Raw genomic sequence first — 24,656 nt, forward strand, 5'->3', positions numbered from 1 at the left:
AGTAACTTACTCGTCGTCTAGGTAGTAATAGACGAGGCGGTCGCCATCGCCGTCTAAAGACGCGACTCGTTGGAATGGCTCGTGTTCGACGCCTACGGGAGGCTTTTGCGGTACTTTAATAACTTCTACTGTCTCATATACCAACAGCAGTCTTAACTAAGTGCCTTATGCCATTGCTATAAGATTTACGATTGATAACTTACTCGTCGTCGAGGTAGTAATAGACGAGGCGGTCGCCATCGCCGTCTAAAGACGCGACTCGTTGGAACGGCACGTGTTCGACGCCTACGGGCGGCTTCTGCGATACTTTCACGAAGTCTGCGCCGCACTGTTGAAGGAACATTATCACATTAGAAATACCTACATACTTCTTAGATTATTTTAATCAGGCTTGGCCAATCGGCGGCTTACCGCGACATCGAATGACTATTTCTGTTCTCTTTGTCGAAGTCATAAAAGCTACAGAAATCAGGGAAAAGAGTGACAAGGTAGCGAGAAAAATGCTTCAAATACCTGCCTGAAGGTTTTTTAGGAACTCCTAATGTTATTCTATATTATCAAATTATATTATCATTTATCATCAAACTTGTTTGACGTGGAGTGTGGTGTCAGATGTAGGTATATCTAGATTTGGCAGTCTTTGACAGCCGTCCGAAAAACACTCTCTAACCTCGGCGGGCCGTCAACGTATAGGGTAATGTTATAAGATCCGTGCACGAGTAATTTGTATACTCACATTCAAATTCAATTTCCCCCCATTCCCCCCCCCCCCCCAATTATACAGCACCAGGCCCAACTCCCCGTCCAGACGACGACGATGGTTCTTGACGATGTGAAGTTTCTTCCCTCCCACACCATTTGCGCCGTCAACGTATAGAGTAGTGTCATAAGATCCGTGCACGGGTAATTTGTATACTCACATTCAAATTAAAATTCCCCCCCATTCCCCCCAAATTATACAGCACCAGGTCCAACTCCCCGTCCAGACTCTTCTTGACGATGTTAAGTTTCTTCCCTCCCACACCATTTGCGCCGTCAACGTATAGAGTAGTGTTATAAGATCCGTGCACGGATAATTTGTATACTCACATTCAAATTCAACTTCCCCCCATTCCCCCCCAAATTATACAGCACCAGGTCCAACTCCCCGTCCAGACTCTTCTTCATGATGTTAAGTTTCTTCCCTCCGACACCGTTTGCGCCGTCAACGTATAGGCTAGTGTTATAAGATCCGTGCACGGGTAATTTGTATACTCACATTCAAATTCAACTTCCCCCCATTCCCCCCCAAATTATACAGCACCAGGTCCAACTCTCCGTCTAGACTCTTCTTGATGATATTAAGTTTCTTCCCTCCGACACCGTTTGCGCCGTCAACGTATAGGGTAGTGTTATAAGATCCGTGCACGGGTAACTTGTATACTCACATTCAAATTCAACTTCCCCCCATTCCCCCCCAAATTATACAACACCAGGTCCAACTCCCCGTCCAGACTCTTCTTGATGATGTTAAGTTTCTTCCCACCCACACCGTTTGCGCCGTCAACGTATAGGGTAGTGTTATAAGATCCGTCGACGGGTAACTTCGCTCGTATGTTCTTGAAAGCGCCTACTATTTTTTCATAGTAACCTGGGAAATAAAATAAATAGGTGTCATAGATTTGAATACTGCTGATTTTTATAAGGGGTCATCCATTAATTACGGCACACGTTTAGGGGGAGGGAGGGGGTCAAGAAAATGTGACATGTTGTGACATGGGGGAGGGGGGAGTCACAAACATTGTGATGTCACTTTAACTTCATCAGAAAACGAAAATTAATTTATAATTTTTTATTCGCTGTACAGTTAAATAATGAGATTTTGGATGTAACTTTCGTTGTGTTATAAAATTACTAATATTTATAGAACAAAAATATTTTTTTTATTATAAAAATAATGCCGAGTTAATATTGTCGATTTCGTTGAAAACAAAATTGCCTAAAATGTGACGTCACGCCAGGGGGGAGGGGTTCGCAAAATGTGACCAAGTGTGACAAGGAGGGGGGGAGGGGTAAAAATCCTATAAATTCGTGTGACGTAATTAATGGATGATCCCTAAGCGCATTAGTAGTAGAGTGAAGTTGTAGTGTTTACGGCCTTTATTGGTTACTATTACTATATTCAACTAATGATGCTTAGGGTTAACATTTTATGTGAACGAAATATAGTACCAATGACGAGTCATTTGAATATTATTTTTGAGCGTCATCCTTCCGTCGTGGTAAATCAACCGATATGTAGTGCCATGTCAGTGACAAGCTCGTGCTCGTGGTACAGATGTAGTGCATACCTAATTGTTTTCCATCGTATTTTCTCATCTTATCATGTAAAACGTAGTGCAAAGAAGATTAAAGAGTTTAACATACAAATACACACATAGACTTGTACACCTATAATAAACGTAATGAAATGAAACGTATATTAATTAGGTATATTATATAATATACATATAAATGTAAATAAAATGTTAATACACAAATACTCCACGCAATTGAAGGCAGATATTAATAATGAAGTTTTTAGAATGAGAAGAAATTTAGAGAATTTATAATCTTTTTTCTATAATTTTCTAAAGTGTAGTGATTTAATTTTCTTTGGGTAAAGCATTCCATAGTGGAACAGCTGGAATGGTAAAAGAACGAATAGAACGAACGAATAAACTGGTTAATATTACATCGTTATTGTATAAATAAGTTTTTGGCAAAAATTTCATTTCTGGTACAAGCTTTTATCGCTGACTGTACTTTTTTTACGACAGACAACTAATACTCATCGAGACAATTCTAAAAACCCCTAACACAATTAGGTTGCGTTGTTTCATCACAGAGTTCCTATGGCCATCTGCTGTCTCCATCATCAGATCAGTTCGATGGTACCATAATATTGCATTGTCACACGACTTACATGTGTATGCAAAATTTCAGCTCAATCGGAAACCGGGAAGTGGATCAAATTTAACTTGCAAGATTCCATTACATACATACAGGTCGACCTAATAAAAGCTTGTTAAAAAGATTGAGTGTGGTTAATAAATATTACTAAGTTTAGCCTATTATTTGAGGTTTTTTATAAACATTTAATAAAAATATTATTAATAACTCCGAACACGATCGTAAAGCAACGCGCGTGTGCGAACGTGACCAGTTAGACGTATAGAAAAGTGGATACTGATGTGAAGAATCCAGCTGTAGGCACTTGTAGCTTAACAAAGATATATTGATTGATTAAGATGCGTAAAATCTAAGACAATTTCGTGCTTCGAATTTGACAGGTACTTAAACGAGATGGCGCTGTACTGCCCTGTGGCTGTGGCTAACACGCCATACATCAAAAATGATTTGCGTTTATATGTGTGCGCGGCACGTCTGTACAGGCGTCATTGTGTATCTGACGGACTTCTGGCATGCTCTCAGTAGAGCGACTTACGCACACATTGATGTCGCGGCCAGTCGCGGAGCGAGGTAATCCGAGTCGGGGCGGGGCGGTGCGTGTCCGTTCTGTATGATAATACTATTACTTATTCTGTGGTACAGCTCCCATGAATCTAGTATAACTGGATCAGGCATGAGGGGTGAGGGGAAATGACCGAGCGGGATAGTCTTATGTATCTTTCAGTAGGAGTAGCAGCGAAAGCGCTATTATTGTTTGTCCTTGTCACAGTCTCACATTTTTTTATTCCCCACCGTAAATTTAGTATGGATTATGGTGGGCAACAAATAAATTCGACCAATTATATTGTCGAATTGCGTATATTTTGTCCGTCACGGACGCACGCGTATAGCACATCTATTGGGATCCTACCACCTATGACAGATGCATACATTTTGCGGTAACTCCGACTGTCAAAAGTTGACGTTTGACAATTCAGTGACCGCAAAACATATGGCGCAGTATCTACAGCGCCATCTGTTTTTCATGTCAAACGTTTTTTCTTAGACTTTACCTCTCTATTACAATCAATTATCTTTGTTTAGTAAAATGACACTCGCTTGGTTATAATGTAAATGTCAAACCCGTCTATGAATGTGAGTTAATATGTGTTCAAAACGCGAAGGTTTTAATGTAATATTATAATGTAAATGACCGTATTAGTTCGAATTTGTATGAAGTTACTTGGTTTGCGATAAGCCGTACTTATATCTTTTGCCTACTGACCTCGCTCACCTGGGGTACCCACTAGAGAGTACGGTCCGTATTTTCTACCTGAAGACAGTAAGGTATTTGAATGCCGTCTATAATGGTCGGTAGACTACTATAAATAATAAATAAATTATAAAAAATCAATAAATATTTAAGGGCAGTACACTAACTGGGTTAATCAACTTTTTCTTGTCACACGTTGCTATGGTTACGGTCTTCCGAGTCACTTTAAAAATTCTAGGTTTTTCGTATTTAAATGAACCAACCTTGCATTTTATAGTAGTTATAAGACCTTTCCATAATCGGACATCTACTGAGCATGTTAGTAGAACATGGTACAGCAGTTCTTCTAACAATCTATGCTACTATTGTCTCCTCGCTGATGGGACAAAATAACAACAAGAAATAGTTGATTGACCCAACTAAACTTTTGCTATGGGTACTTGGGAACAATATAAAATACATACAGGTAAATACATAAATAAATCGGCCTAGTCCCATAGTAAGCTCAATATGGCGTTTTGGGAATTAGACGATAAATAAAAACTTAATACATAGAAAACATCCATAACTCAGGGACAAATATTTAGGTATGCTTTTACGGGGATTCAAACCCAGGACCAGGAGTTTCATAGGCAGTGTCACGATGGAATTACTAAAATCAAAGATAGAAGTTACCGAGGACTCTTGTACAGTCACCACACGGGATTGTTACGCCATTTAGGGTCCTAGCTAAATTGGTTGTTCCCTACTTGCGCTATCGCATGACCAATTTCTCTTCTTCAGTCGGTCCCTCAATACTGAGGATCGTGACATCATGTCCTTCTGTTGAAGACCAGGTTCCTCCATAGGGTTCTGTTCCCCGCCAAGTGCATGGCCTCGTGCAGTTTTAATAGGGATGATGACACATGTTGAATTTTATAACAAAATCTAGTAAAATAGATAGCAAACGAGCAATTTATCACAATAATGTGGATATTAAAATAAAATATTGAAAAATTGCAAAAATACAGGACCTGAAAGTTTCAAAATTTAAGTTTTTTTTTAACTTCCAATAACGATAAAAGTAAGGGTACCATTCGATTCCTTACATTTCATCCAAAAAAAATATTGTATAGCAACTATATACATAAACGCAATATTTCACCGACAAAAACGCAATTTTCTTGTTTTGTCCATACCACAAGATGGGCTCCCAGAGACCTTGACGTCACGTTCCCTTGCCGTTTTGTATAGGGCGTTTCGCGAGTGAAGTGCGACTGTCGGCCTTTGACTACAATTTCTGACTTTTGTGTTACTTTAATGCAATGGGTCCCATATAGACATTTGATCCTAAAAATAAACCCGATCGATTGATACCATAAATGAAAATTAGTCATGTAGCCTATTGCATAAGTGCCGTAGTTTGAGAACGCTATCTAGTAGGAGGGGCCTAAGGTCTCGCGCCTTCAACTTTGCCCGTCATTATTACTCTTTCCAGGCTATCCCGAGAGGGACGTGAGAGGTGTGACGTGATGACCAATTTAGCTAGAACCCTAAATGGCGTAAAAATCACGTGTGATGACTATACCTAACCAGGCGAGCTGTACGCTTGCTTGTAACCAACTGTGTGTAAAACAGTATTCCTAGTACATACCTTCTTCAGTGGGAGTGCCGTATGTGTTGTCGTTCCTGCACCGCACGCAGTAATGCAGAATGGGGGTGGTGACAATACCAAACTCTTTAGCGGTGCCTTTCAGTGCCATTACGCCGTGTACTGCGGCCGCTGCTAACCGCGGACTAGTGTATCTGTGAGGACATAAAACGTTTTTTAGGGTTCCGTACCCAAAGGGTAAAAACGGGACCCTATTACTAAGACTCCGCTGTCCGTCCGTCCGTCTGTCACCAGGCTGTATCTCACGAACCGTGATAGCTAGACAGTTGAAATTTTCACAGATGATGTATATCTGTTGCCGCTATAACAACAAATACTAAAAACAGAATAAAATAAAGATTTAAGTGGGGCTCCCATACAACAAACGTGATTTTTGACCGAAGTTAAGCAACGTCGGGCGGGGTCAGTACTTGGATGGGTGACCGTTTTTTTGCTTGTTTTGCTCTATTTTTCGTTGATGGTGCGGAACCCTCCGTGCGCGAGTCCGACTCGCACTTGGCCGATTTTTTCAAACCCTTATCTATCACTCATTGAGCCAAATTTAAAGAGCCCAACTCAATGAGATTACATACGTGTTTTTATCAAAAAATTATAATGGTTATACCTATCTTCATCATCAGATGCATTTGTCACCGGTCTGACATTGAATGCCAGTTTCAATTTAATTAAATATCATCAAGTGGTCGAAAATGTATTATTAATTTTCGAAGTCAACTTACATACATACATAGTTATAGTTTGTAGCTTTCTAGTAGACCCCGAAGGCTTATCCTATTGTCTATTGTTCAGTAAAACCGCACGTGCTACTTACCTGCAAAAAAGGGTCCTAATTATTCTATTTGGCACCTGAGCGCGGGCTAGTCCAACGCTCAAAAAACCAGTGTAGGTGCGCTCTCCGATAACGCGCCTTTGTTACGCATCTCGATGACACATTTTAGACTGGTTCTGTAGCGTTCGACTCGCCGGCACTCAGTAACCGAAGTACCGATTTTTTATGCAGGTGGTTGTGGCACGTGGCACGAGCGGTTTTTCTTAACAATAGACAATAGGATTAGCCTTCGGGGTTTATTAGAAAGCTACAAACTATACAAACAAATGCTTGTAAAATGTAAGAACTTTTCCTCACGTGTATCTCGCGTCAAACCAAAACTTTATTGATTCGTGCTCCCGAGTTATTCAAACCAGATCAAACATCACCATTTTGACAAGCGTTATCGCAGTAATTAATGTAACGTAATTTATGGGGCAGTGCGAAGACATCTACTTCAGAGGTGCTACCGCGAAAACCGAATTTCGCTAATTGCGGGGATCTTTCTCTTTTAATCCAATGAAGGCGTAATTAGAGTGACAGAGAAAAATGCCCGCAATTTGCGAAATTCGGTTTTCACGGTAGCCCCTCAGTTGCCAAATTCGAGGCAAAATATTCTTATGCATCTACCTCTTTTACCATTACAATTATTTGCGCTAAATTGCATATTGCATAACACCAAAACATGTACATATATTGCATTATATATCGCATTACACGGATGCGGCTTGCGGTCAGATTCATTAGTCTTCAACAAGCAACTGTTGTATAAAAATAGATATCTCCACTTCTAAGATACGCATAGATCCTTTGTATTTTAATACTAGACAGAACTACACCAATTCACCCATATATTTATACATATTGGTCTTGCAATTTGATATCACTACACTTTATAAAACAAAGTGCAGCGTCCGTTTGTTTGTGTGTATGTATGTTCGCGATAAACTCAAAAACTACTGAACGGGTTTTCATGCGGTTTTCACCTATCAATAGAGAGATTCTTCAGGAAGGTTCAGGTATATAATTTGTTAAGGTTCTGTGTAACCCGTGCGAAGCCGGGGCGAATGGCTAGTAATACCTGGTATCCATTCCGATGAAGACGCTGGCCTTCAGTCCCATATCCGCGTTCACCTGCTTGATCACCTCCACCGTCGTTGCTTCCAAGTCATTGTCACTGAAAATTAGAAAGAATAACAATACAAAATGTAAACAAACAAGACGCGGATATAGCCAAGATCTCGTCAATCGTAAAATAGAATGGAGCGACAACATCGTGAGACGTCACATGTAAGAGGGACGTGACTTTCCAATCGCATCTGTCAAGGTGATATACAGTATGTATCAGAACGAAAGGCCAAGAAAGAGACCCATTAATGTTTAGGTCATACTGAGATTACTGAGCAACTTTTACTATGGGACCAACCCCGAAAACGCGGAAAAAAAATTGGATGTTTCATACATTTTGCTGGTCTGATGTTGAAATTTCCTATGGGAGAGTCAATTTTTTTTAGTAAAAGTTGCTCAGTATGACCTAAACATTAATGGGTCTCTTTCTTGGCCTTTCGTTCTGATACATACTGTATTTTTAATTTTTTTATTGGCGGTTATTCCCTTATGATAAGCGTCAGCATCCGATCTCCGCCTTTCCAATCGTTCGGTTTTCGGCCTCGCACGAAAGCGCGACCTTCAAAAAACCTAGGTCACTTAACATTGGCGAGCCCAGTAGCAATCTTCTCCCAGCTCTACTCCAAGTTCTGACACTTCTGACGCTGTGATCATGTCTATTGTCCGCTCAGACCTTGAACTCCCTACAGCACGGCCTTCGGCCTCACCTAACAGACGGGGTTGGCGTCGAGTGGAGACCTTGTTTAGGGAGTTGGAACTCTGTAAGGCAGTGCGACAGATAGGACATCACCGAATTGGTTAGAAAGAACAGGATACAACCACACCACCATCACACACACCACCTAAGGGCTCCTCTACACGATGGGCCAGCACCGGCCACTCCAAGGGACGCAGCCATGCGGTAGGATGAGATAGCAATATCACTTGCTCCCTCTAACGCATAAATGCGTCCCTTGGAGTGGCCGGCGCTGGCCCATCGTGTAGAGGAGCCATAACAGACCATCTGTGGCCATCACATATAGTTACGTCGAAGGGGTGCTGACCTGCACCGAGTGCGGCCGCACATTTGCTGCAAAGATTGGCTATGTCAGTCACCTGAGAGCGCACCAGCGACGCTCTCAGCGGTAGATAGCAGTCGCTGTGGCCGAAAACGGCTAGGAGATGATGATGATGACTCACCTAACATTGGCGAGCCTGGTGGCGATTTCCTCCCAGCTCTGCTCCAGCATTTCACCTTCGGGGTCGATGAGTTTGACTCCATTGTCAGGCTCGAGGTTGTGAGAGGCTGTGATCATCATGCCTATTGTGCGGCCTAGAATCACAAGCAGAACCGAAGCTAGAGCTCAAAGATTCATTAATTGTATACTATATACACATAACCCCTAGTGTAAATTTCATTCGACAGCGTGACGAGCGTTCGCGTTTTGTCTATTTTTGTGTGGGATTTTGAACAGCGCGCCAAGCGGGACGTTTTGGAAACTCAAGATTCCATACAAAATGGCACTTAACGCAAACGCGTACGTCATGTCACGCCATCGAATGAAATTTACACTAGAGGTAAAGGTAGATATGTAGAGATTCTAGAGTCTAAAAGTGGTAACACACTATCGCACCGCACCGCGACCTCTGTTTCTCGCTCTCACTTATGGGTGCGACGCACCAAGGTCGCGGTGCGGTGCGATAGTGTGTTACCACTATAATTTAAAGCCTGTGCACAACAGACGTGCACGTTGTAAGTGTAATTACAGTACAAAATAAGCGTATGATATGAGAGACGACACATAGCTTGAGTGATGTGTGCGTGTAACATTTCAACATTTTAACGCACGCGCACGTGCAAGTCTGCGCACACGCAGCCGCGTGTGCTCTCACGATTTTTCTTACAGTCAATGAATATTTACTAGCGTGAATAAACTCGACTAATGGCATATCTATCTTTGTGTGAGTGACGTATTCGACTCTGTCGTAAACGTGTCTACACTTTTGTTCGCTCATCTGCCAGAAATGTGATTCACTCGTTTTACGTGTTTTCAACGCATGTATTTTAGAAAAGATAAGATTTATTTTAACACGTGCAATACATTTAGCTGTTGTATTTGAACAACGATGGTTACATCACTTTCGTATCGAGAAAAGAGATGAAACTCTAATATTAAATTTATAAGGCAAGTCGCATCAAGTGAGACGCTATCTAGGATACTACGATATGTACGCATTGTCCCTGCCAATGCCAAGTCAGTGCAAACTAAGCGTGGTCGGAGTTTATTACACATTACACGTCTAAACATAAAAGTGAAATATTAGAATAGATAAAGATAGTTTATTATTCAGGTAGGCATATTACAATGCGCTTATGAAGGTCAATTAAAGCTACCCCGGTTGGAGCCCTACATCACTGCCTCCAGAAAATTTAAATCCCCCCAATTGGAGGAGGGTATCCCAATATGGGACCGGCGACAAACTCGGCGGGACACATCTTAAAACTTTAAGAAGACACTCTTTAATTGTAGAACCGTGTTAAAGTGTAGCATAGCAGATTTTTCAATAAATATAAGTAAATTAAGTAGTCTTACCATTTTTGACCCTTGAGCGGATGACGGCGAGCAAACCCATGCGGTACACCACATGCTCTAGCAGGCTGGCTCTGGAAGTAATAAAAATCGCTTATTAAGAGGGAGCGTAAAGCCAAGAAAACGACTGGGACAAAAATATACGGCGTGCAGCGCGAAAGTTGCGAAGATTTGGCGAACGCGCGGGTTTTAATGATTTACCTCAATAACTTGCAGGCGCGGATCCAGCCCTCAAAAAAGGTTGTGGTCACAGCCACCCGAAAATCAGCAAGTACGAGTCAGAGTAGGTGTCGAACTCGCTCATGAACAATCATGCAATGACTCTAGAACGACTATCCCGATCTCAATAAACCGTGAAAGTGTGACGTCACAAGTCTATTAGGGGAGTAGGTACCTAATGATTCCCCGACCAATTTTTCGCAGATTTTTCACAGACAACGTTTCGCCGAATATCTGGTTAGATAGGTGAACCAAAACTAGCAAATGTCGTCTAAAGGTTTTTAGACGACATTTGCTAGTTTTGGTTCACATACCATTCAATTCGTTTTTGTGTTAATTAGCAGATCAATTATTGTAAGAATTTCATTTGGCAGAGTAATCTTCTCGTTTAAGGAAGTTTTAGTCGAGTAACGTTTTTTTAGATTTTATGCACTTTTTAGGGTTCCGTAGCCAAATGACAAAAAACGGAACCCTTATAGATTCGTCATGTCTGTCTGTCCGTCCGTATGTCACAGCCACTTTTTTCCGAAACTATAAGACCTATACTGTTGAAACTCGGTAAGTAGATGTATTCTGTGAACCGCATTAAACTTTTCACACAAAACTAGAAAAAAAAATTTTTTTTTGGGGGTTTCCCATACTTAGAACGGAAACTCGAAAAATTTTTTTTCATCAAACCCATACGTGTGGGGTATATTGGATAGGTCTTCAAAAATGATATTGAGGTTTCTAATAGAATTTTTTTCTAAACTGAATAGTTTGCGCGAGAGACACTTCCAAAGTGGTAAAATGTGTGTCCCCCCCCTGTAACTTCTAAAATAAGAGAATGATAAAACTAAAAAAAATATATGATGTACAATACCATGCAAAATTCCACCGAAAATTGATTTGAACGAGATCTAGTAAGTAGTTTTTTTTTTAATACGTCATAAATCCCCTAAATACGGAACCCTTCATGGGCGTGTCCGACTCGCACTTGGCCGCTTTTTTAAAGATTTCGTTAAGTAGTATAAGGGGTCATCCATTAATTACGTCACACGAATTTCTAGGTTTTTTGACCCCTCCCCCCTCCTTGTCACACTTGGTCACATTTGGCAAACCCCTCCCCCCTAGTGTGACGTCACATTTTTTCTACGAAATCGCCAAATCGAATTAAGTATTGTACCTAAGTATTATTAATATTTTATCAAAATATTTTTGACGATATAAATATTAGTAATTTTATAACCCAAAACTGCTTAGGAAAGAAAATTAAACGAATAAAAACGATTATCGTTTTAAAAACTTGTTATTTAAATGTACAGCGAATAAAATAATTTAAATAAATTTTCGGTTACTGATGAAGTTAAAGTGACGTCACAAAGTTTGTGTCTCCCCCCTCCCCCATGTCACAATATGTCACATTTTCTTGACCCCCCCCCCCTCCCCCTAAATGTGTGATGTAATTAATGGATGACCCCTAATCGACAAGTTCAAAATGGTGGAAAATAGAGATACTGATCCTAAAAAATATATGTGATACCCCATTTTATTCGGATTAATGTCTAGAAATTTATTCGAAGCACATAAAAAATGCAAAAGTTATATAAAATATGGTATTTTGTTTTTTGTCAATATATCATAAATTACTAATGCTATTAATATTAACCAAATGAAAACAAAAGATTCCAAAAGAAGGGATTTCCAATAAAAAAAATCTAACTCTAGGTCCTACTATAATGTAATTTGATTTGTTCCGTAGTTGATATTAAAGACTACCTAATTTAAACATTTGAAAAAATTATGGGGTATTTTTTAAACATGAAGAATGTACTATTAGAAATTAATTTTATGTTAAAGTTTTTTCCGCAACAAGTTAGGCAATTAAAAATTAACACATCTTTCTTGAAGTTTCGGCTATATTGTAAATAAAATAAAAATCTAAAATTGGCTTAATAATATACCTAGATAGTTTTAATTTTCAATAAAGACGTAACTTCAAGATTTTTTTTAAATCAATTATTGCCTAACTTATTGAATAAATAGATAAATTTCTAACAGTAGTACATGCTTTGACATGTTTAAAATACACCATATTTTTTTCAAATTTTGAAATGAATATTTAATAATACCTATAAACATGCGCGGATCCACCGTTGTGGGCACGATGGGCATGCCCACAACCCTAATAGAGTAGGCACCTCTATTGGTTCCCCGACTAAAATTACGCCGATTTTCGCAGACGCTTTGGCAGATGAATCTTTCTCAGAATTAGCTTAAGACGAAACAGGAGCTGAGATTTAAATATTTTAGGTAAATATACCCGTCTCGCTAACGGAAACGCACCTAAAACTAGTGCGATAAGGACAAGGCGAAAAATCCTGCGTAAAAATCTCAAAAATCGAGGTTTCGTACTCGACTGTTTCCTCGTCCAAAACTTAACCAATCGTAACCAAATTTGGAAATCTAAATGGTTATGAAATTATCTGTGTCGGACCGTTTTGCTTTTTTGGCTAATTGATATCAGTTTTGAGTACCACGCCTCTCATTGCGGCATAGTCAATTAGGCCATTTTGGCCATTTTTGAAGGGCTCTAGCGCCTTAAAAAACAAAAGTATCAAAAAAAAGCAAAACGGTCCGACACAGATATTGACAATATTAATATGTGTTGAAAAAATCATTGCTCTAGCTTCAAAATCCACGGAGGAAACAGTCGAGTACGTTTGTATGGAGAAATGACCACTCCTGTTGGCTTATGGGGTCTTAGAAATCTTAAACATTCTCAAATGTTAGTACAATTTCCTAAAAAACATTCCAGCTTTTAATTTACAGCTGTAGGAGTCGAGTTTTATTAGCGTACATAGTTAGCGTAGCGTTTATTTTTATATATATCTTTGTATGTATAAAAAGTGCTATCTATGAACCAATGTTGGTAACGCAATTGCTAAATTACTAATTTTGACGAAATATTTATATATATTTATGAAAAAATAAGTAGGAACATAGTTAATATGGTATTTCGTTTTTGGCCAATATCTCATAAACTATGTATTAACATTTAAGGTCTCCGTACAAGATATTCCTAAAGAAGAGGCAATTCCCATAAACAAAAATCTAGCTGATCTAGCTCTAGGTAGATAGGTACTCTAACTCTATTAATTATAGTTTTAATTTAACACTGAAAATAGCCATCCGTGTGTCATTTTCGGGATGCGCGCGCGGCATCAAAAGGTAAAAGGTTTTTATAGGTATTATTAAATATTCATTTCAAAATTTGAAAAAAATATGGTGTATTTTAAACATGTCAAAGCATGTACTACTGTTAGAAATTTATCTATTTATTCAATAAGTTAGGCAATAATTGATTTAAAAAAAATCTTGAAGTTACGTCTTTATTGAAAATTAAAACTATCTAGGTATATTATTAAGCCAATTTTAGATTTTTATTTTATTTACAATATAGCCGAAACTTCAAGAAAGATGTGTTAATTTTTAATTGCCTAACTTGTTGCGGAAAAAACTTTAACATAAAATTAATTTCTAATAGTACATTCTTCATGTTTAAAAAATACCCCATAATTTTTTCAAATGTTTAAATTAGGTAGTCTTTAATATCAACTACGGAACAAATCAAATTACATTATAGTAGGACCTAGAGTTAGATTTTTTTTATTGGAAATCCCTTCTTTTGGAATCTTTTGTTTTCATTTGGTTAATATTAATAGCATTAGTAATTTATGATATATTGACAAAAAACAAAATACCATATTTTATATAACTTTTGCATTTTTTATGTGCTTCGAATAAATTTCTAGACATTAATCCGAATAAAATGGGGTATCACATATATTTTTTAGGATCAGTATCTCTATTTTCCACCATTTTGAACTTGTCGATTAGGGGTCATCCATTAATTACATCACACATTTAGGGGGAGGGGGGGGGGGTCAAGAAAATGTGACATATTGTGACATGGGGGAGGGGGGAGACACAAACTTTGTGACGTCACTTTAACTTCATCAGTAACCGAAAATTTATTTAAATTACTTTATTCGCTGTACATTTAAATAACAAGTTTTTAAAACGATAATCGTTTTTATTCGTTTAATTTTCTTTCCTAAGCAGTTTTGGGTTATAAAATTACTAATATTTATATCGTCAAAAATATTTTGATAAAATATTAATAATACTTAGGTACAATACTTAATTCGATTTGGCGATTTCGTAGAAAAAATGTGACGTCACACTAGGGGGGAGGGGTTTGCCAAATGTGACCAAGTGTGACAAGGAGGGGGGAGGGGTCAAAAAACCTAGAAATTCGTGTGACGTAATTAATGGATGACCCCTTATACTACTTAACGAAATCTTTAAAAAAGCGGCCAAGTGCGAGTCGGACACGCCCATGAAGGGTTCCGTATTTAGGGGATTTATGACGTATTAAAAAAAAAACTACTTACTAGATCTCGTTCAAATCAATTTTCGGTGGAATTTTGCATGGTATTGTACATCATATATTTTTTTTAGTTTTATCATTCTCTTATTTTAGAAGTTACAGGGGGGGGACACACATTTTACCACTTTGGAAGTGTCTCTCGCGCAAACTATTCAGTTTAGAAAAAAATTCTATTAGAAACCTCAATATCATTTTTGAAGACCTATCCAATATACCCCACACGTATGGGTTTGATGAAAAAAAATTTTTCGAGTTTCCGTTCTAAGTATGGGAAACCCCCAAAAAAAAATTTTTTTTTCTAGTTTTGTGTGAAAAGTTTAATGCGGTTCACAGAATACATCTACTTACCGAGTTTCAACAGTATAGGTCTTATAGTTTCGGAAAAAAGTGGCTGTGACATACGGACGGACAGACAGACATGACGAATCTATAAGGGTTCCGTTTTTTGTCATTTGGCTACGGAACCCTAAAAAGTGCATAAAATCTAAAAAAACGTTACTCGACTAAAACTTCCTTAAACGAGAAGATTACTCTGCCAAATGAAATTCTTACAATAATTGATCTGCTAATTAACACAAAAACGAATTGAACGGTATGTGAACCAAAACTAGCAAATGTCGTCTAAAGGTTAGATATTCGGCGAAACGTTGTCTGTGAAAAATCTGCGAAAAATTGGTCGGGGAATCATTAGGTACCTACTCCCCTAATAGACTTGTGACGTCACACTTTCACGGTTTATTGAGATCGGGATAGTCGTTCTAGAGTCATTGCATGATTGTTCATGAGCGAGTTCGACACCTACTCTGACTCGTACTTGCTGATTTTCGGGTGGCTGTGACCACAACCTTTTTTGAGGGCTGGATCCGCGCCTGCCTATAAAAACCTTTTACCTTTTGATGCCGCGCGCGCATCCCGAAAATGACACACGGATGGCTATTTTCAGTGTTAAATTAAAACTATAATTAATAGAGTTAGAGTACCTATCTACCTAGAGCTAGATCAGCTAGATTTTTGTTTATGGGAATTGCCTCTTCTTTAGGAATATCTTGTACGGAGACCTTAAATGTTAATACATAGTTTATGAGATATTGGCCAAAAACGAAATACCATATTAACTATGTTCCTACTTATTTTTTCATAAATATATATAAATATTTCGTCAAAATTAGTAATTTAGCAATTGCGTTACCAACATTGGTTCATAGATAGCACTTTTTATACATACAAAGATATATATAAAAATAAACGCTACGCTAACTATGTACGCTAATAAAACTCGACTCCTACAGCTGTAAATTAAAAGCTGGAATGTTTTTTAGGAAATTGTACTAACATTTGAGAATGTTTAAGATTTCTAAGACCCCATAAGCCAACAGGAGTGGTCATTTCTCCATACAAACGTACTCGACTGTTTCCTCCGTGGATTTTGAAGCTAGAGCAATGATTTTTTCAACACATATTAATATTGTCAATATCTGTGTCGGACCGTTTTGCTTTTTTTTGATACTTTTGTTTTTTAAGGCGCTAGAGCCCTTCAAAAATGGCCAAAATGGCCTAATTGACTATGCCGCAATGAGAGGCGTGGTACTCAAAACTGATATCAATTAGCCAAAAAAGCAAAACGGTCCGACACAGATAATTTCATAACCATTTAGATTTCCAAATTTGGTTACGATTGGTTAAGTTTTGGACGAGGAAACAGTCGAGTACGAAACCTCGATTTTTGAGATTTTTACGCAGGATTTTTCGCCTTGTCCTTATCGCACTAGTTTTAGGTGCGTTTCCGTTAGCGAGACGGGTATATTTACCTAAAATATTTAAATCTCAGCTCCTGTTTCGTCTTAAGCTAATTCTGAGAAAGATTCATCTGCCAAAGCGTCTGCGAAAATCGGCGTAATTTTAGTCGGGGAACCAATAGAGGTGCCTACTCTATTAGGGTTGTGGGCATGCCCATCGTGCCCACAACGGTGGATCCGCGCATGGTATTAGAGCTACTGATCGATTGTTTAAAAAAAAGGCAGAAGTACCACCCCATCCCTAATCTACATTTTTTTAATTTCATTTTTATTTAGCCTATAAGTGTCCCACTGCTGGGCAAAGCTAGGCCTCCCCTCATTCTCGCCATTTGGTCCTATTCTATCCGATGCACACTCCCTGCAACTCTTTACAAAGTCAATAATGTGTAATCTACCTACAATATTCCATTAATTATTATAACGTAGAAGTGTACTGAATATTGTACCTATAATGTTCATATTAAGTATGCCAGATAACCAGCGCTGTATAAATAAATATAACCAGCGCTGTATAAATAAATAAACAGTAAATTTACTAATGTTATCAACAATATATACCTACCTAATAGTACCTACAGTATACTCGTAATAGATAAGCTGATTAAGTAACTATTTCCAACGTTACTGCACTGAGTGCTATTTATACAATAAAGTAAATTAACAGTCCGTAGACGCCGTGATGTCTGTGAAACGAATTTCCGGCGACGTAGTTTGTTCAATCTTCATGACCGGTAGTCAAAGGGTTAACAATCGGGAACAGGAAACATGTAACAGGGAAGATAGAATAACCAGAGCTTACCTAGATAATGGGACAGGAACAGGACAGTCGATGTCAAAGATAGTTAAGATCACAACATCTTATACCTAAAACAAGTCCCCCGCCGCGTGTATCTGTATGTTCGCGATAAACTCAAAAATTACTGAACATATTTTCATGCCATTTTCACCTATCAATAGAGTGATTCTTGAGGAAGGTTTAGGTGTATAGTTTGTTAAGATTTTCTGTAGGTACGTACATTAGTTGAACAACCCGTGCGAAGCCGAGGCGGGTCGCTAGTTTGTAATAAGGCGAAAAATGTAAACATATATCTTTAACTTAATCTCCGAACATGGTTCAAACAGAGCACACGCTCATTATTCCGCGCGGCTGTATCTAAAGTCCGTATAACCCTCATGATAGCCGACTCCCGATAGGAAATGGCACTGGAAGACGAGAAGTACTTTGAATGACTTTGGTATCCAAAATTAACATTGCGGTCAAAGGTGAATAGTCGGGAACAGGAAATTAAATCCACACAAACCCAAATCTCCGCAAATGCGTCAGTATTACCACGGTTTCAATGCGGTTCTATGAACTGTCGTAATGTTTATAGGCCGCCCTATTTCCCATATCGTAAAATATAGATAGCCGTTCACCGTCCCGGCATTCTTGGCAAGCCGACTCGATCTTTACCGAGATGCCGATTTTATTTCGTACGTTTGCATTTGACCTTTGGTTACTGACTTTATTCGTGATCTTGACATTTCTTTGTGGAGGATGCAAATGTCAGAAGTCAGAACATTGCATGTTATGTTTTATCACTTTATGTTGAATCTCTTGAGATTTTACAAGCTTTTATTGCCCTGTTAGTATTTAGTAAGTATGTATGTAAAGGGGCCCACTGATTAACAGTCCGCCGGACGGTATCGATCGGCCTGTCAGTTGTTCGGAACTGTCAAATTTTTGTTCTAACTGACAGGCCGATACCGTCCGGCGGACTGTTAATCAGTGGGCCCCTTTAGTGTGGGTCAAATCTTGGAAGCTAAATTTGCCCACTTCCCGATTTCCGATTGAGCTGAAATGTTGCTTACATATGTAAATCGGATGACAATGCAATATGTATTATAATCACATGGAGCTGATCTGATGATGGAGACAGGTGGCAATGAGAACTCTGTGATAAAACACCGCAAACTAATTGTGCTTGCAATTGGGGTTGTTAGAATTGTCTCAATGTGTATTAGTTGCCTGTGGAATGAAAAGTACAGTCAGCGATAAAAGCTTGTACCAAAAATTAAATGTTTGCCAAAAACTTATCATTATCTCCCGATGGCCAAGGGAAAATAGACACACAGTTTGTTAGAAGAAACGTGCTTAGTGCGCACAAAAAGGCATGTTTGATGAACATGGGATGATGATGATGATTGATGATGCTGATACATTTTCCCTAGCGACCTTACTCGGTCCTCAATCTACCGAATTTCATCAAAATGGGTTCAGCGGTTCGGTAACAGACAGACAGACAGACGGTTACTTTAGCATATATAATATTACCTAAAGTAGGGATGGTTGATAATGATAAGGCTCTTAGGAAAATCAATTGAATAATTAGAAATAGTCATATAACAATCAAGATTCACATCACACTTATCATCGCAATTCAAATAAACTCGTTTATAACATTCTTGTTTAGCTAATGGCCTCATGACATGACTAATGCATATCGCAGAGCCTCTTCTTGTGCAAACAAATATCCATACAATTTAGAACCTTCTCTCCAAGGCATAGAGTACAAAAAGTATTATATATGTTACTATGTAAACAACGACACCCTAAATGAGTAATTAGTAGACGTTACTTCGCTAAGGCAAACGAGTCACTCCGCATTTTGGGTAGGTACAGTCGAGTTCACAAACGCCTTTAAGACAGTGACAATAAGGTCGTGTAAATATATTTTTGGAATGTTGGCTAGTAAAGATGTTTGTGAACTGAACCGTACAGTCAGCAGAACTGAACAGAACAGGTACTAAGGTAAGGTAATCGTAAGGCTGACTGTACGTGCGTTACCTGGCCTGGCGGTCTATATATTGGATGCGGATTCCGGTGTGCGAGCGGGACATCGCTATACACGTGCTGTCTCGCTCACACACCTCAGCGACATGCGGGTCCGCATTATAACCACAAAAAGTCCATTTCACACGGCTTGGGTATGGTGAAACTTTTAGTAACCTTTATCATTTAAAAGCCTAGAATGGCCTAGATCAGCGGTCGGCAACCTTTTAGCTAGTTCACGAAGTAGACGCGGGCCGCACTAAATTAATACATATTTAGGACTTTATCAGACATTGTCGTTTGTCAATATTTTACGTATAACATAGCCAGGGAGGCCCGCGGGCCGCAAGTGACAGGTTCACGGGCCGCAGGTTGCCGACCGCTGGCCTAGATCGTGAAATATGACGTAAATAAGAGTTGACAATTGTCACCGTAACAAAAATATCGTAGCGATTTATTGAGGTCGAGGTCGCAGCTAGCCGCACACAAGAACAAAATCATACAGAAAACATCTACAAAAATTGTATCGAGCAAGCTTGACATTCTTTCTCAGGGGCTACCGCGAAAAACGAAATTCGCAAATTGCGGGGATCTTTCTCTTTTACTCAGATGAAGGCGTAATTTGAGTGACAGAGAAAAATGCCCCCAATTTGCGAACTTTGATTTTCGCGGTAATAGCCCCGATATAATTTTCTCTGGCACTGTTTAATATTTTCGGTTTAGAAACGAATGGTTGATTTAGCGCACAAATCGGGCAATTGACATAATTCAACAAACAAAACGTTCCATTCTACCTGGAGCTCTAACTTGTGCCAAGAATATGGAAGCTAAATTTATCTCTCAACGGAATTCGGGAAATGGGGGCCTATTTCACACAGACTCATATGTGTCAGCCAGGAGGAACTTGCATAACTTTATTTAACCCATTTATGTGGTCCAATCCAATATAACTATTAACTCACATTTATAGACGCACCTATCGCGAATTTATTTTATTACCTTTATTTACCGACGTTTTGACACAGGTTTCACTGGTCGTGGTCTGTGTCGAAACGTCGGTAAATAAACGTCTATAAATGTGAGATACCTAATATGTGTTAAAACGCGAAAGTTTATTTTATATTTTTTTATATAATATGGACAGTTGTTGTTCATGTACATGGGTCATGGAATATACATATTTAATTCTTTTTTATACCATGTTTGTGGCAATGGCACACAAGTAGGGTCATTGTGCTAGTTTCCGTCCATGCTCTAGTTTTCGTCCACATGACAAATAAGTAAATAACATATTTGATATTTAATTTGCTACTTGCCAAATACATTTTTTATGTAGATAGATATATTGTGTCGACATTAAGGATTGCATTAAATCCAAATTTGTGCAGCAATGTAGATTTATATTCAATTTCGTCAAGTGGACGAAAACTAGAGCTGGACGAAAACTGACGCACCTACCCTATACAGCCCACTTGTTAGTAAGTGGTTTTTATAGCCTATGAAGACACTAACATATTAAAGATAGTACTTACTTGAAATTATCTTGATAAAATGAGGATAGAAACGTTAGAATGAGATTATCTGTGCTGATTATGGCAGGAATATAAATTAGATTGTAATTACGTTGTGAATCAGAGCATGTTTTATTATTAGTCAGATCTTGTTAGACTATTAACATGAAGGTTGTCAATTTTATACCTTAAGGGATTGAATTATGGATTAACATTGCTTAACTTAACAATGTTGTGATTCATAATAGTTTTTGCTCGTCTATTAAGAATCGTTGTTTAAAAAACTTGGTTCATTAACACTGTCTTATTCAAATTATGCAAAAAAGCTGTAGAGTTTATGACATTTTTAAGAACAGTCAGTAGTTGATGTTGCTAAGCGAGCAAGGTATTCAAAATGAACTGAACACGATCATTGGATGACCAATATGACCATTGCAGATAATTGGGACATTTTTCTAGCTAACATTATACATTGCCAAATAATTATTATGCATTACACATGTCATAACCATATACCTGATACCTAATAAGTAATTTATCAACTTCTGTCTGTAACTTTATCTGAATTAAATACATAAAAACCCACCAATCTTTTCCCAATTCCCTTTTTTCATTCTATTATATTATATATACAAGCATACACAATTTTATGTTAAAAATATATTTCTTATACTCTCTCTACAATATTTAACTCACAGTAAGTAATAAATTGTAACATACCAGTGTCTAATGAATTTATCAAAACAATGCATACTTCAACTCACTGACCATCAAATAGCTATCAAGGGATTCTATTGTCTATTATTACAGTTAATCTAACCATGACCAGTGTACAATTTTAAACCCAAACTGCTTGACATAAGGCACAGTTCAGCTTGGTCAAACAATTGGCAAATCCAATGCCATTTCTTTACCATGTGTTCCCTGTTCTATTTTTAAAAACAGATGTTTTATTTTTCTTTAGAGTTGATTGAACCGGCCAGTCACTTGATGATAACAGTATGTTCATCAATAACATATTGAAAGAGTGTGTATATACTGGGTCAACCAAATCTTGCCAGTAAATAGGAACAAAAAAAACTATACTCATCCTTTTCTTTTGGGTGCTATTACTAGTGTAAGACAAAGATAGTATGATTCTCTCTGTCTATGTTTGAAATCAAACAGACCTTTGACACACTATATTAAACAAATATGAAGAGTGCTTGGCTTCAAGCCAAAGATATTTAAAAATCATAAAGATGAAAGAATATCTTTTAGTTGTTTAGGTGAATAAATGTGGATGTAGGAGTATATTATCATAATGACCTTTTCATGCAAATGTCAATGACCTGGTTTGGTAACAAAGAATAACAGAATACTCGAGTCTTACCTATAGAAGAAAATTAAATGAGTTTCCGTTTAGATCAGTATTTTTTTGTTAAATTAAAATTTATTGCAGTAATTGTTGTAACATAATAATACGATGTAAATAAGAAGGGTAAAATAATTATTATAATTTTCTTGCCATAGCCCATATTTTATGGCCTAAACTTGCATGCACAGTTATCTCAATGCTAAAGTTAATTGCAACGATATTTTAATTGCGCCAAGGTCGCATTCATTTACCTATTTACTTAAATCAATGATGCTACGATTACGACACATAGTAAAAAATCGTGAACTATGAATGAATGACTAATCCACGGTTATCACCCTATCTCGGAGTCATTGACCATAATTAAGCCGACTCCTTCCCGTTATAGGTACCCAAATACGATTTGAAATCATGAGTCACAGCCCAGCACCATTATAAAAGGAAATACGCGAATCGACCGTTGACGTGACATTTTATGCGTTGTCTGAGAGAAAGGCTAGCTAAATACTTCGTTTATTACAATATTATGTTGTAATAACCGCTCCTACTTATTAGAATGGAAAAACCTTGCATGAATAATGTAATAACACTCACTTTGTGCGGAATCCGGCCGTGCCATACTCGATAAAGACATCTGTTGTTTTCGGATGCATTTCCCTGGCGAACGCGTAGACCACTCGCAAGCTACTCGGCGGCATTGTGATAGCAGATTTTTATTTATAAGGCCGCGTATCGCACACTTACAATCACTTTTAATCAACAAACTAGATTTCTTTCTACATTCCCGCTGCAAAACGTCATGCAAAAGCAAGCAAGTAAACGTCATTGACATATCAGTCAAAACACTCCCTGATAACCCTATCGAATTGAGAAGTCCACTAGTACTCCAATAATGGCGCTAGTGGTTTATGACTTCTCTTGTTAGTTTATTTCTCCATTGTACACCTATATTTGGCAGTATTATCCCAACTGTCAAATCACATATTGCTGTAGTCATCATTGTCATCAAGCTTACGACGTAGTACCGCTACTCGTCCACAGATGTCGCTTTCATAAGTATGTATTCATATGTTCATAAAATGCTCCATAGATGTCACTTTAATCAAATTTCTTTTAATAAAACATGGGACATTTAAGTATACTTATTATAAGTTAGGTACATGGCTTCAGTAACATGAAGTTTATCGTGGGGTAAATCTGAAGCATCTCTAGACCACCAAAGTACTAGACTAGGTACCTAATGCTAAACTACAAAACTAAGGCGAAAATGCCACACCTACATCCAGGTAGTCCGTGAAATATTATCTTAACCTCGTAAGGCCCAACGTCCTATTTTTAGGACTGAGAAATGTAGTCCTTCCGGCCCAAGCAACTATATTAATTTATCAATTAGCGGCCCAGAGTCCTAAAATTAGGTCATTCACTTCTGACACGTACCGATCCTAAATCTTTTTTTTTTTTTTTTAATTTATTTAGGTAAACAAACAGTCACTACAAGAAAGGCTTAAATATAAAGTATTTTTAACACTATATACAGTATGTGTGACCAACACCGTTCACCACTTATTACAATTAGGTAAGTACTTTGATTATTCGGAGCTTATACCTCTGGAGCTTAAGGCTCCGGGAGGCATTGACAAGGAAAAGGTTGTTATTACATTAAGTTTATACATCATAAAATTAAATATTTAACGCTTAATAGTTAACAGCGCATGCAGCATTACGTTACATAAGTTATATGAAGTAATACATAGTAATACATTAAATAGTACATTTTGCATTTTGCTTCATTTCACTAGATATTACATATTGTTACTATGTCTGAGTACATCTGTTACAAGTTTTTTATATACACCAGAACTGCAGCCAAAAATATCCACCTGGTTAAATTGTGTGTTATAAGTGTGGACGAGCCTGCGAAGAGGAGCGCGCTCACCGGCGTGGGTGCGGCAGCGGCCGGTCACGAACAGCCGGTGAGGGCGCGTCTCTCGTTGTCTACTACAGTTGGGCACTTTATAGCTGAGCTTATTATTAAGGGCAACACAATCATAGTGGTTGTTGCAGAGACCGTACAGTACCATAGACTCGAGCAACATTCGCCTGGAACTTAAATCTAACAGATCATATTTTTTTTAGTAACTGCTGGTAAGATAATCTGTTTTTGTAGCATCGAAAGTGCATAGTATTTA

General features: G+C 38.1%; 1 protein-coding gene across 1 annotated transcript in view; it reads right to left on the minus strand.

Annotated features, from left to right (window-relative positions):
• LOC134657553 (phosphoacetylglucosamine mutase) overlaps nt 1-23,297 on the minus strand; it is a 41,510-nt gene extending 18,213 nt beyond the window's left edge. Inside the window, exons 1-7 of the mRNA XM_063513129.1 lie at nt 23,062-23,297; nt 10,344-10,414; nt 8,950-9,082; nt 7,724-7,819; nt 5,817-5,968; nt 1,428-1,630; nt 204-328 (exon numbers count right to left, since the gene is read on the minus strand). Coding sequence (XP_063369199.1) covers nt 204-328; nt 1,428-1,630; nt 5,817-5,968; nt 7,724-7,819; nt 8,950-9,082; nt 10,344-10,414; nt 23,062-23,165 — 884 coding nt within the window. The 5' untranslated portion in view covers nt 23,166-23,297. The remainder of the gene's footprint in view (nt 1-203; nt 329-1,427; nt 1,631-5,816; nt 5,969-7,723; nt 7,820-8,949; nt 9,083-10,343; nt 10,415-23,061) is intronic.
• Between the last annotated feature and the right edge of the window lie 1,359 nt (nt 23,298-24,656).

Source organism: Cydia amplana, chromosome 20 (assembly GCF_948474715.1).
Source record: "Cydia amplana chromosome 20, ilCydAmpl1.1, whole genome shotgun sequence".
Classification (NCBI taxonomy): Eukaryota; Metazoa; Arthropoda; class Insecta; order Lepidoptera; family Tortricidae; genus Cydia; species Cydia amplana.